We start from the raw sequence: 14,596 nt of genomic DNA, 5'->3' as shown, positions 1-14,596 counted from the left end.
GTGGTAAGTTTCCTTGAATCGATGGGTCTTCTATTTTGTTCTTGGAACATAATTTATAGCTTTCGGAAATCATTAAGATAATTATAGCAAAAACATATATTTTAACACATATCTCCACAGAATCATAAACAAATTTTACCATAGAAACATTTGAAAATCCTGAAAACCTTTTATAAAAAAAAGAAACTGTTACAATATTATAAAGATGTTTCTTAGATTGTCTCATCTTTAAGTTATTTGCTCTTCCTTGTGCAGAATTTGGTCATTTAAAAACCAATAAAGGGACGAGTTTATATGCTAAATTCTCATTTTGTTGGGGGATGTGTTATTGAATAGCTTGTGCTGGATTGGGTAGTTTTTAACCCATAAGGTAGTTTATATCCTATTTTGTTTTATAATGAAAATATAAAATTTCTACATATCAATCTAATTTTTCTTTTTATTCATCTGCAGCCATGAATCCAATAACATCTTTGGTATATTATGATGGTCATTGGAATGAAAATAATGTGTATGAGGATTTCAAAATGCTGGGAGTGTTAATACCATTAGATTGCTCATTTACAACACTAATGAATATCTTGTCTACAGAGTTGTCTACCATTCTGTCAACAGAAAATGCAACAATTGAGTACCAGATTGCAGAAACATTGCCTCCATTGAAGATCAAAAGTGATATCTCTATACAATTCTACTTGGAGTGCAAAAGAAATGACAAAACACTCACAAAATACCCTTTGATAGTTTCTGTAACAGAGAACAACCAAACAATTACCTGTGGAGCACTTCAAAAGATGAGTTCTACTGTTGCTTCAAGTAGTAATAATATAGAGAATGATATTTCGGACACATCGACATTCTCTATAGATGAACCTCAAGGACTACCAAATTTTATTCAGTTGGCAGATCAAATTACAGATTTGATTTTGGAGAAGGAACGACATGAATCAATTCCTGAACATATTGGAACAGAAACTACAATTATAACTCATGCAATTTCTGATGGAATAAGAGAAAAACAGGTATACAAAAACAAAGAGGTTCTTACAACAACAATTGGTCTCTATGCCATAAAAAACAATTTTCAGTTCAAGGTCCACAAATCTTGCAAAAAAGAATATCAGTTGAAGTGCCTTGATTCAGAATGTACGTGGTCATTTCGTGCTGCAAGATATGGAAAGACAGATATGTTCCAACTTAGGAAGTTCAATCGTGCCCACACATGTTCCTTGGACATTATTCTTGGAGATCACCGACAGGCTTCAAGTAGTATGGTTGGGAATGTTGTGAAGACCAAGTTCACAGATCCAAAAACAAATTATAGACCTAAAGATATAGCTAAAGACATGTTGGACAGATATGGAGTTTCCATGAGTTACCAAAAAGCATGGCGATCTAAGGAAAAAGCAGTTAATTATGTACATGGTTCAAGTCAAGATTCCTACCGAGACATTCCACGATATCTGCACATTTTGAAGCACAAAAATCCAGGTACTGTAACAGATTTGCAAATTGATAGTATAAACAGATTTAAATATCTTTATATGGCTATGGGACAATCAATTCTAGGTTGGAAACATTGCATTCCAGTAATTGTTGTTGATGGAACATTCCTAAAAGCTGCATTTGGCGGTACACTTCTCACAGCTTCAACACAAGATGCAAATAGACACATCTTCCCATTGGCTTTTGCTATAACAGATTCGGAAAACAATGATTCATGGGAGTGGTTCTTCAGAAAAATAAAAGAATGTTATGGAGAAAGAGAAGAGTTGTGTATAGTTTCAGATAGACACGAAAGCATAGAGAATGCTATAAAAAATGTCTTTCCAAATGTAACTCATGGAGTGTGCTCCTACCATCTTTTCTGCAACATAAAGACCAAGTTTAAAACAGACGCAGAGGCAACCAGTATTGCATTTCATGCTGCTGCAAAAGCTTATAACATGGAAGATTTTGAAAAATACATGAAGGACTTGGACAGTTTACATGAAGGAATCCGTCCTTTTCTGGCCAATGAGGTTAAATATGAAAAGTGGGCAAGAATCCACTCCAAAAGTCGTAGATATGCAGCTATGACTTCAAACATAGCTGAATCCATTAATGCAGCACTAAAAGAAATGAGAGAGCTTCCAGTAACAACATTACTCGAGTGCCTTAGAAACCTGATTCAAAAATGGAGCTACAACAACAAAAAAGAAGCAGAAGCAACATTTACAGAATTGCCAAAGAAACAAGAGGAATACTTAAGAAAGAACTTTGTCAAGTCATTAAGAATGACTGTAAGTACAACTATTTCCTTTATTTATAAATACCTCTGTATTAATATACTTCCTTGTTCATTATTATAATTTCATTGCAGGTAGAACCAGCTAGCACACTCATTTACAGTGTACACAATGGTTTAACAACAAACATTGTTGACATTGCAAAGAAATCTTGCTCTTGTAACAAGTTTGATTTGGATGAATTACCTTGTGAACATGCCATGGCAGTCATTAGAAAGATGAACCTTCAGTATAAAAAATATTGCTCATATTATTTCACAAAACAAGCCATGTTGAACACCTATAATGCATCAATACATCCATTGGGAGATCCAAAAACATGGAGAGTTCCGCCTGATGTTGAGGAAATAGAAGTACTACCTCCAAAGGGAAACAGAAAAAGTGGAAGGCCAAGGAAAAAAAGGTTTGTCTCAGCAAGAGAAGGGTCTTATCAGCTTAAATGTGGAAGGTGTGGAGAGCTTGGGCACAACCGAAAAACCTGCACAAACCAGCCTCTATTGAGAACAAAAAAACAAAAAAGCACTCAAAGCTTATAGATTAAAAATACTTTTTATTTGAATTTTGAAACTTTGTATGTTTCAGTACGGTGATTGGAACATTTTTTATCACTATTACTTGTGATAAAGAATTATGAAATTTTATTGAATATATGGAATATTATAAAAACTTAGGAAAAAATTTGCATCAATATATCAGAATTAATGTTCAGGGCGTTATCTGTAAATTTTTGTTACATATTTGATACAGATATATCTGAAATGAATATTAATGTAACATTTTGTTACATAATTGTTACAGATATGTTACTAGTTTCTCACAGACACTTCCAACATCAAATAAATGTGAAATAAGTTCTTTTATCAGCTTATGTTACAGTTTTGAAACAAAAATATTTGATTTTCATTTGTAAATTTCCAGTCCATTTAAAAGGATTAACTTCAAAAGTTTGAAACGATTTGATACATATTTGAAACTGAAGTTATCGTGACTATTAATAGACGTTAAGTAATGCTACGCAATTTTGCATGAACTTAGGTTACAAACTTTTAACAGATGTTACCTAAAACATGAAATATAAAAATAAAGTTGTGAACTCAAGTTACAAACTTGAGACACCTCTGTACAACATTCCTCATAAAAAAGGGCTAATATCAAAATTCAATGATATGCCACAGTATTCAAAATATTCAAACATGATACTTGCTTGAAAGTTTGCAAAACAAAGACACAAAAGTTATCTTGCCATAAGTATGTATCTTCTTTACAAGATAAAAGCCAAAATGTTAACTACTTTGATGCTCTCATACTTCCATTGCATTAACATTCAACATCTTCTTGCTCATTCTTCCTCTGAACTCCCCATCAGATAGATAGCCTTCATCTTTCTTTCTTTTAGCATGGACATATAGCTCGACTGCAATTTTGTTTCTCTGGAAACTAACATTCAGAGGATTGGGGATATTTTCAATAAGTCCATGCATAAGAAATTCAGCAAACTTTATGATAAAAATCCCACAATCGCTACAAAAAAAAAACAACAAAATCAGTAACACATAAATGCATATAAACAAAATAATGCAACCAAAAAATAACAATAACTAAAAAAAAACCACTTACTTGTTACTCTGTTGTGGAACCTCATCATCAAACACAATGTCCAACGGGTGACACATATCAATGCCCTTGAATGCTTGTGCATTTAGATCAATATCTTCCCTTGACTCATAAAAATTATTTAAAGAAAGAAACAAGGGCAACAAAGTAGAATATGCTTCAACAACTTTCAACACTTTCTTATCCATAACTCTATTCCTCATTGAGTTGTAGACTTTAAAAAATCTCTGCTTCACGTTGAACTCCCCAAGAATCCAATGATTACAGCCAACAACAGTCATATTAATAGGGAATAAAATGAAATCTACTAGCGACCAAGGGGTGTTACAAAGCATTTTATAACCACAAATATACTCAAAAATAACACTGTTATGCGATATAACAGATCGATCACAGTCACTTGACAGATACACATCATACAGAGAAGTGATAACTTGATCAAAAGAGTTATCTGTAGTAGTAACTCTAACATTTATCAACTCACAATACTTGGCTTTTTTTCTAAGGTAATAAAATGCCACATTAATATGCTGAAAAAACAAGAAGCAAACCATAATGAGAATAATGAAAACAGTAAAACTAAAACAACTTAATAATAATAAGGGAAAAAAATACCTCATTGTCCAAATCCCTCCCATCTTTAACTAAATCATAAAACCAAATTTTTCTCTCAATCTCAGTTACACAAAACTGAAATGGCTCCTTAATGATACTATTATTATCATCAAATTTCTTATACCTATAACAATTATAAACATTTAAAAGTGAATTATGGTGAAACAGAAACTGAAATACAAAATAAATAAAAAAACAATTAAAAAATAGAAGCATACTTATTATTTTTTCTCAGCCCCAGAGAAAACCACTTGTTAAAAGAGTCTTGGTCAATTTGATTAGGCAGATCAAAAAGATTGTCTCCAAAAGCATATCGTCCCACAACCTTCCTTTTAGACTTCACAACCTCCAAATGTTTCATATCCTTAGAAGAAGATGATCCAAATTGGTTAACAAAAGGAGATTGCAAAACTGTAGCAGGCTTTGGATTCCTTTTGCCAACAACAGGAGTAGACACAACTACTGGATTCATCAAAGAACCAGCAATGGGTGTTGCCATAATAACTTCCTAGAAACAAAAATAATATGAAAAACTCAATAATACAACTATTGGAACATATTGCAAAAAGAGAAAACAAAATACAATATCTGCCTTGTTTAGTTACCTTTTTCTTTGCCAAATCACCAACAGCTGCATGAACAACTTTATCAAAAATCTCCACATTCATGTTGTTAAAAATATGAGCCTCTTCTTCTAGATCTTTAACAACATCAGCTACATCATCATGAGGTTTGACAATATTCTATGGAAAAACAAAATTTTATAAATTAATACAGAAATACATGAATACATTACCTTAAAAAAATACAAATCATGAAACCAAAATAACCTGGTCATAGCTCTGGAAAAAAAAGTTGTATATATAATAAAAAATAATAATTGCCAAACAAAAAATTCCAAAATTCATAAGTTTACAAAAACATAACAGAGTTTATACATGCTCTGGAAAAGTCTTGTACAAAACTAACTAAGAAAAAAAAAGTTTACAAATTAATAACAAGAGGTTTACAAAACAAGAATTCTAAACTTTCTCTTCCACTTCTCATATTCCAATGGAAACAAAATCAGATTCCTATCAAAAAGGGAAAACAAAAATTAATAAAAAGAAAATATTAATTATATATATTAACAGAAATATAAACATCTATAAAATATAAAATAAAAAATAACAAACCAACCAAGCAATAAAATTAATATTTAGATAAGAATACATACCATTGTTTCTTCAACATCATTCCCAGTAGTCTTCTCATTCTCATTTACTGTATCATTCTTATCATCTGCAATTACCATATCTCCAGCAGCATCTTCTTGCATTGCTTGAATGCATTCATCAAAAACTTGGGTAAAACTTTCATTCTCAAAAAACTTATCCTTTTCCTTTGAAACACCACCACCACCAGAAGTATCACCAACATCAGCTCCCACAAAACCAACATCAACATGATCAATATCATCATTAATACCACATGATTTTGGCCTCAACTCACCTAACATTTCCATAACTGCCTTGTGTTTTAAATCTTGATCGTTTTTCAGATTAACCAACATCTCCATCAATGCCCTATGTCTAGATTCACTAGCAGACTTTAAAAATGCAATTTCCTTAGACATAATGTTACACTTCTTCTGACATTCATCCACAATAATTTTCATATCAGAAAAACCAAATGTCACACAAGGAACATATGATGAGGAAGGAGCCTCACTGGTTGGTTTCTTTGGAGGAGCAACAAAATCATCATCCTCAAAATCAGCAACATTCATATCCTTGTTGCACTGGAAAAAACCTTCAAGCTTGAAGGCATTGTTCTCTTCATCAGTGGGCAAAACTTTAACAATTTTGGTCTGCAAATAACAACACAGAAAAATCAGTTTACAATATTAAAAAAATCAAATAAATTCATATATAAAGAAAAGCAAAAAGAATAAAAATTACCTTATGTAATGAAAACACATTCCTCTCAAGCTCCTTATGAGATGGGATTGCAACAGATGACCAATTTATAATCCTAGGCAGACCACAACTAACCTTCTCACAATAAGTTCCCTCTAAACTAGGAATTGATTCGTAAATGAAAACTTGGAAAACAAATGGCAAACCATTCAACTTATAGGTTGGGTAAGAACCTTGCCGAGTAATAACAACTTCATTTTCCCTTAAAGCATCTCTCAAAGATGAGAGAGTCACATTAAAAATATCCTTTCCCCATGGAAAATGATTAAAACCACCACTATCACAAAGATACAAGTCAGTTTTTTCAATGTTCTTCTCTTTTTGCCAAGCATACAAAAAGTTAGTGATCAGGTAAAGTACAGCCATCCTAACAGCCTCATCATCATTATCAAAATTGGCAGCCTTAAACCTTTCTTCAACAATAATTCTTGAAATGCCCCTTGTATGGTCACCAAAAAATTTCGAATACAATCCAATAGGATTACTATTCTTAATTCCACCTCTATCAATATCACCAAACACATTTAACCCAGACAATAACCCAAATTCACCCAAAGAAAACCTAATCAGCTTTCCACAAACTTTAAACCACATTTCATTTAAGTTTGGTTGGTTAACTTCTCTCAACAAAACATGGTGAACCAATTTAGCTTGATTAGCATAAGATTTAAGGTTTAGAAAATGACCAAAGCAAGTCTTACTAAACAAAACCTTTTGAGAGTCAGTCAATTTTTCTGAGATCACATTGATCTTCTCAAAACCACAGTGAAAATTGACTCTTGCTCTATAATGATCCTCATGTTTGATAAAACATTCCATATGCTGCATAGAATAATAGACAACCAACAAAATTTTAAAACAAGACAAATCAAATGATTAGATGACAAGAAAAACACAAATTGATGAAATGAAATTAAAACAGATACAATCAAAACTTGAAAAAATGAAAACATATTTCAATAATATAAAACCTATTATCTTTAAATACAAAAACTAACAAATTGGAACTTGTAACATATGTTTACAGAAAAAGAAAAACATATTTACAACATCAGAAAGAACATTAACAACCTTGTAACACTTGGTTACAAAAACTAACAATAGGAACTTGTAACATATGTTTACAAAAAAAGAAAAACATATTTACAACATCAGAAAGAACATTAACAACCTTGTAACACTTGGTTACAAAACTAACAATATAGGACCTGTAACATATGTTTACAAAAAAACAAAAACATGGTTTCAGTAATACCATTAACAAACATGTAACATATAGGTACAAAAACCTAACAAAAATTAACAAAATTAAAAACATAAATCAGATCAGAGCATGAACAACATAGAAAACATATTTCAAGAATATAAAACCTAATATATAAAATACACAAACTACCAAATTAGAACCTGTAACATAAGTTTAAAGAAAAGAAAAACATATTTACAAACGTCGGAAAGAACATTAACAAACTTGTAACACTTCGTTACAAAACTACCAAATTATGACTTGTAACATATGTTTACAAAAATGGAAAACAAGGTTACAAACATCAGAAATACCATTAACAAACCTGTAACACTTTGATACAAAAAAATAACAATTGTTAACAGCAACAAGACAAATAGACCCATAAAAAACAGAAAAAAAAGAACAAAACGAATTTAAACGACACAAACATAAATACCTTCGGTTTATCCAGTAAACCAACATTCTTCTTCGCAATTTTTCTGTTAGCCTTGCACTTTACTCGACTAGAACCTTCAATAGATAGTTTCTTAGATTTCTTCGCACTGACTTTGCTCTTTGACAATGCAACATGTTTTCGCTTCAACTTTTTCCCAATTAAGTCAACACTCGCATGCATGTCGCCCTCCTTCAACTCATTTGAACCACCAACATCATCCTCGATCACATTAGGAAGGGGAGAATCCAATGAATACTTCAAAACAGCTTTCCCTTTAGACAAAGGAGAAAGATTACTCTTCAGAAGTTTCCCCTTCGTTTCGGAAGACTCTTGATCGTCGGAATGCTTCGAGGATGCTGGGCCAGAGAACGCAGCACCCGACCGAGCAGGAGATGCAGACCCCGCACGAGTGACAACCATTGTTTAACCAGTCAATGCCAAACGATTTTGAAAAAAAATGAAGAAACTCAGTTAGGTTTTCGGACTCGGCCAAAGAAAAAAATGAGAAACGGAGAATGAAACAGATGAAAGAGAAAGAGAATACAAAAAAACTTCGGGGTTTGAAATTTGAAAAAAAGACTTTATAAAAAACCGTATATTTGAAATAAAAAACCGTATAAAAGTAGGCAACCGTATATTTCAAATTTTTTTGCTTTATACGGTGTATTATGTAATTTTCTCAATTTAAAATATGATAAATTTTGAAATATTTCAGTTCCAATTAAGATATTATACACAAAAGTTATTTCTTAAAACTAACAATTTTTTTTCTCAAAATAGGAATGATTTAATATATGATTGATTTTTATATCGTAATAAGCAAACAACGTGTAAAATGCCCTAGTCTACTATTATTTAGAAAATGCTACTAATTGATGCTTATTTAGAAAAGTCCTATAATTATACAAAAAGTTTAGTGGAGCTTTATTAAAACATGTATTATGGATCCATTTGTTTCAAATAAAAAATATAATTTTTTTTATACAATTTAAAATTGAAAATAGCAAAGTGCTACAGAAATGTAAATAAACATAATAAAACTCATAACAATGACCATTGACGTTTCAAAATCATTTTTCGGTCATTGCACCCCAAGGCATACACACTTTGATTATGGAACTCTCCATATCACCAAGCGTGCAAAGCAAAAAATATATCGTCTACATGAAAGGAAGAAAGTAAGGGGTGAGCTAAAAACTCAGTAAAGAAATACAAACAAAAACAATAATTTATATAAGTGCAACAAAAAGTTATTCTCAACACACATAACTTAATATGGCATAATATAAACATTTCATAATTTCATAAACTTTATTTGAAAATTCAGCATAGGAAATAAATCAAACATTTCTATGAGGTAACTAGTAAAGCATAACCCATTAAATCCTCATCTTTCCCTCGTGAGCCTCTTGGCGCATCCACCCTATGAGTTATGTCATATCTTAGTAACTCCTTTGTTATGTCGCTAACAACACTCTGCTTTTCATACAATCATACAATACATACATACATAACAACTTATCTCATAACTTGTATTTCATACACTTCAACATAATTGCAAAAGAAATCTAACTAACTTCCTTACCTCAAATCTAAACTATTAAAATGAGAGATAACTTCACAACGAGCTTAGAACAATTAATCAAACACTCTTCTTAATATCAAGTAAAACTAAGCATATCACACAATCATACCCCACGTGTGCATGGGACATGCACACGTGGCGCCTATTTACACAAGTTGCACACAACTTAATTCATACATCAAACCTCACGTAAAATCACAAAAGAATAAAGTCATTTTCACCAATCAATTCTCAATGATTTCAAAACAAGATCCATAAATTTTGATCAAATAACATATATTTGTACGTAAAAGTATTATGCGTATGTGGGACTATTCTTAAACTCACATAAAGTTGATAATATTAATTCTTTTATTTTCTTGTTAATTTCAAAAAAATCAGCAAGCATAAAATAAATTACCAACTTGGTTACTACTATTTTATTCCCTTAAATCATACAATTGCCCTTCATAATTCTTATTACAAAAACTATTTTAGTAAAATAATTCTTTTGCTTAAATTGTACAAAATAATAAATTTGTTTATTGCTTAATAAAATAAAATGTGATAAAATTTATAACTAATTATAAAATAATTAACTTTATAAAATTTCCCTTTTAATTTGGCAAAATTAAAAAAATAATACTAATAAAATGTGACTTTGTTTTCATTTCAAAAAATTTATTAGGTATAAAATCACATTATTCATAATTATTTAAACTTGGTAATAGGGCTCATATTATTTACATTTTAATAAACCAAATTTAAGCACTTTTTAAACTCTAATTTTCAACTTTTAAATATTAAAATTTACGTATATATCATAATTTAAAAAATACAAGACACGTATATAAAATCACACTTATTTCTCATCTTAGTTTCAAAATATAAACCCAATACATATTTTGTTTAAACTTGGTAATAGGGCTCATATTATTTTCATTTTAATAAACCAAATTTAAGCACTTTTTAAACTCTAATAATCAACTTTTAAATATTAAAATTTATGCATATATCATAATTTAAAAATACAAGACACATGTATAAAATCACACTTATTTCTCATCTTAGTTTTAAAATATAAACCCAATACATATTTTGTTTCCTTTTACATTATTTTTACCATTTACCATAAAAATAATAAAATCGGCAAGCATAAAATTTATCCAACATTCTGTTTATCCAAAAACCAGCTGTGGATGACGTGGCAAGAATTTTCGACACGTGGCAGAGATGTTGCTCGTCTATCGACCAGAGATACTTCCATATGCGAGGTTCAAGTTTTATATACGACCAGCCTGGTCGTATACTCCGTTTATTTATGTATAAATTTGTATAGTTGTAATGATAGCCGAGAATATTTCTTCATTATAACCTGAATATATGTTTATTAAGGAAAGATATTATTAATTGACTCATGTAACCCTCCTTGAGCCTATAAATATACAAGAAATAGCTCAAGGGGGGATCTTTTTTGGAATCCTCTTTTCTGATCTGAGAAGAAGAGAATTGTATTGGTATTATCCATCGTCTGTATTGTTTCTCCTTCTAAGGTTTGTGAAACTCAAGAACCCTAGTTCTTTGATCACGACTTTGAAGCTCAACATTAATAATAGTATCAAGTGGACGTAGGTCATTACCAATATTTGGGGCCGAACCACTATAATTCTTGGTGTCCTTTACTTTCCATTAGATTGTATTCTCAAGCATCGTACTATTTTCCTATCGTATATGTGACTCCGTGTCATTGGCTAATTTGAGGGTCAACACATTCTAAACATGCCCATAATCATTTTTAACCATTTTAACAGATTATCCTAACATGTGTCTACACTTTATGCATTTTAATATTACAATTAGCAGGCAAACAAACAATTCAATAAAAATAAATCATTCCAAAAACATAAACCCTAAATAATGAGCCTTGGCTGAGACACACTAACAAGGATAAAAAAATATGCAAAATAAATTAAGATATCACTACCATACTTCCTCTTCTCCAACATACACCTTAATATATTCAACACACCTAGCCTTACAATATATGCAACACTAAACTCAAATATGTTTTTATTATTATATCAATAGAAATTCTAACATGCTCATTATTACAATAATATCACAACAAACTCTTCATGCTCATAATTAAATAAAACAAAGGAACCTAAAGCCCAAAACATGCCATAGTCGAAACCTTAAACACCATAACAATGTCACGAACCACACAATTTCCACAAAGCTTATCATCATAAACCAAAACTCATACCCTAGCATGCTTCCTAATGATAAATAAACACTATAACCTCCATAATTCTCATGCTCCAAATTTACAAATCATACTCCAATCAATAAGCATGTTTATCGAAGTTAAAAAAAAAACTTATTAAACCCTAAAACATGTTCTATGCTCAAACGTACATCAAAATACATTCTTGTTTCCATAATTCAATTAAAACCTAACATATCTATATTCAAAATTTCATATCAACACATGTATTCATTAAAACAATATTATAAATATATATATACTATTACATATACACATGTTTAACCGAAACCTAGCATCAATACAATCCCATCAAGACTACAAAGATCAATATATCATGATACATCATAAACATGCCTTCTAAAAAAAACAAACAAAATTTTGAAGCCATAAACAAAAATATAACAACATCAAAACAAAAAAAGGCTAAGATTCCCCATTACCTCCTTGGTAGTGTTCAAGAACACAAAAGCTATTGTCAACTCTCTTTGATACCTAGGAATTTTGAAACCCAAAACACAACGCGTCTTAGAAATAAAAAGAAGGAAAGACATAGGCTAAAGGATTCAAAGCATAAAACAAGACTCTTACCTATGGATTTTCGAAGCCCTCTTCCTTTTCTTCTACTTTCTTTCTTTCTCTTCTTTATTTCTCTCTTCCTTTCCCTCTTTCACAAGCATTCTCTCTCTCTCTCTTTCTATCTCTATGTCTCGGCCAACCACCAAAATGAGAGCCCTCAAGCTCTCTTTGCTTTTATAAAGGCCATAGTGGCCAAAACCATAAACTAAGGGAAAAAGAAACTTCCCAAATCTCATTTCCCTTAATTTCCTCTCCAAGATCAAGTGAGTGATTCAAAAATAAGGAAACTTTCATTCCCTAGTTGACTGACCACTATTGCCTCTCTCTCTCTCTCTCCCTCTCTTCAATACTCGGCCAAGACACCCCATAATTCCTTCCATAAATTCCAAAATTTACTTACCCAATTGTGCAATACAACTAATAACATTTTTCTCAAATGTTATAATATCTATTCATACTATGATTTTTAATTTTTTTAATTTAAAATGTAGAAAAGATGTCAAAAAACAATTAAGGAAAGTTTCTCTTTCCTTGCCCTACACTCACACCACTCTCTCTCTACACATTTTGTTCATCCAATTCTCACTTGTGTGAACACAAGTGTTACACCCAGATTTCGAGATAAGAAGTTATGACCCCGAAAACTGGGCTCGTCAAGTGTGAGCTCAAAACACATGCAGTCATCATATGATCCAATCGTCGGACCTCTTTGAAGTAAATAAGACCTCAAGGATGTGTAGCCTCGAATATTCTCGGAGCTCGCAATGGCCATGGTATGACTCATGAATATATGAATATATTTTTCCCTGATTGCCTTCAGGCAAGATGGCTCGAGCTTGGGAAGTGCAAGCTCGAATGTGACAGCATGTCTCGAGCACAGCGCGAAGCTAGGTGACAGGCTCTTGATTGACTCATGGTCTCGGCAAGTTCAATACCAATTGCTGATCTCAAAGATTTGATGAATCGTTTGGGTTAATGAGTTACATTTGAATCTTTTTATGGTTGTACAATCCCAATATTTAAGGGATATCATTTAATTTGTTATCTGTTCCTGATCTTCATGGAACATTTCCGTGTATAAAAGAAATAATGCATTAAATAGCATTATATTAATTGATTTACAGAATATCTTCTTGAGATATGTGGGAATGAATTCTGCAACCTTCTCTATTTTATAAATAGAGAAGGAAACACCATTTGTAAGGGACAGATTTATGATTTCTTGAGAGAAAACTCTAGGCAACTCTTCTCTGAAAAGTTTCTAGAAAACTCCCAAGTCTTAATAACACAGACTCATAGACTAGGCAGAGTTAACTGTTGAACCACGTAAAAATCCTCTGGTTTACCTCTTTATTCATTTGCACCAAGATTTTATTATTTAATTGCTCTACTATTTAAGTTGACCAAAAATGACGTCAACAGTCTGGTGCTTTCATTGAGAGCCATTAAACAGTACTTGCGTGAGTCTGTTCAGGAGCCTCTCGAATCAACAATGGCAGCAAATGATCCCAATATTCATGAAGAGGAGATTTTAGATGAAGTTGAGTACCCCCGGCGCCCTGGAAAGCAGCCTATGGTGAATTCTGACCCCGATGAGAGGAGTGGATCATCCAACTCTCGGGGACCACCTGCCCCTGGGAACGACGAGGACATGTACTACAATCCTAAACGATACGTCCCAATAATGGAACTCGAAAATCGCCAACTGCGAAAGCAGCTGGCAGAAGCTAAGAAGCGCAACGAAGAGCTAGCTAGACTAGCTGCTAAGGCTTAAGCAGCTCAGGCCCCACCTTCGCAAAATGCCAAGGATCTGCCTCTGTAGGATGTTCACATCCCACCGCGTAGGCCTCGGGGGCGGCCGCGCAAAAACGCCGCCACCCGAAGAGCGGAGCAGCCTCCGCCACCAACAAAACAGCCTGCTTCACCAAGGCCCCGAAGAAGTAATTGGGCTGGAGGTCCTGCCAACCCAACTGCGGAGGCACCAGCCGGAGTAGGGAATAACCGAGCCCCCTCGGAGGCTCGGACCC

General features: G+C 32.4%; 2 protein-coding genes across 2 annotated transcripts; one reads left to right on the top strand and one right to left on the bottom strand.

Annotated features, from left to right (window-relative positions):
• Positions 1-455: 455 nt before the first annotated feature.
• LOC133829883 (uncharacterized) lies at positions 456-2,922 on the top strand. Its single transcript, XM_062259714.1, has 3 exons — positions 456-2,282; positions 2,363-2,691; positions 2,871-2,922. The coding sequence occupies exons 1-3, from the start codon at positions 456-458 to the stop codon at positions 2,920-2,922; spliced, it is 2,208 nt and encodes a 735-aa protein (XP_062115698.1).
• Positions 2,923-3,362: 440 nt separating this feature from the next.
• Positions 3,363-8,648, bottom strand: LOC133803569 (uncharacterized). Its single transcript, XM_062241662.1, has 8 exons — positions 8,161-8,648; positions 6,458-7,297; positions 5,734-6,366; positions 5,123-5,260; positions 4,736-5,025; positions 4,518-4,641; positions 3,906-4,432; positions 3,363-3,809 (listed from the first exon to the last, which is right to left on the bottom strand). Exons 1-8 carry the CDS (start codon positions 8,578-8,580, stop codon positions 3,590-3,592), a joined length of 3,192 nt encoding a protein of 1,063 aa, XP_062097646.1. The 5' UTR covers positions 8,581-8,648; the 3' UTR covers positions 3,363-3,589.
• Positions 8,649-14,596: the final 5,948 nt, after the last annotated feature.

This window comes from Humulus lupulus, chromosome 1, assembly GCF_963169125.1.
Source record: "Humulus lupulus chromosome 1, drHumLupu1.1, whole genome shotgun sequence".
NCBI classification, from domain to species: domain Eukaryota; kingdom Viridiplantae; phylum Streptophyta; class Magnoliopsida; order Rosales; family Cannabaceae; genus Humulus; species Humulus lupulus.
The sequence above is the reverse complement of the archived record's forward strand: the minus strand, read 5'-3'. Positions and strand labels throughout refer to the sequence as shown.

What these genes read in the sequence shown, in the direction of transcription:
- LOC133829883 (XM_062259714.1), top strand. Translation starts at nt 456, where the DNA reads ATGAATCCAATAACATCTTTGGTATATTATGATGGTCATTGGAATGAA. An exon ending in TCAAGTCATTAAGAATGACT is followed by an intron (nt 2,283 to 2,362) that starts GTAAGTACAACT and finishes ATTTCATTGCAG; the next exon opens with GTAGAACCAGCTAGCACACT. An exon ending in GGAAGGCCAAGGAAAAAAAG is followed by an intron (nt 2,692 to 2,870) that starts GTTTGTCTCAGC and finishes TGTATGTTTCAG; the next exon opens with TACGGTGATTGGAACATTTT.
- LOC133803569 (XM_062241662.1), bottom strand. Translation starts at nt 8,580, where the DNA reads ATGGTTGTCACTCGTGCGGGGTCTGCATCTCCTGCTCGGTCGGGTGCT. An exon ending in ATGATGTTGAAGAAACAATG is followed by an intron (nt 5,261 to 5,733) that starts GTATGTATTCTT and finishes GTTTTTCCATAG; the next exon opens with AATATTGTCAAACCTCATGA. An exon ending in GTTCCACAACAGAGTAACAA is followed by an intron (nt 3,810 to 3,905) that starts GTAAGTGGTTTT and finishes TTTTTTTTGTAG; the next exon opens with CGATTGTGGGATTTTTATCA.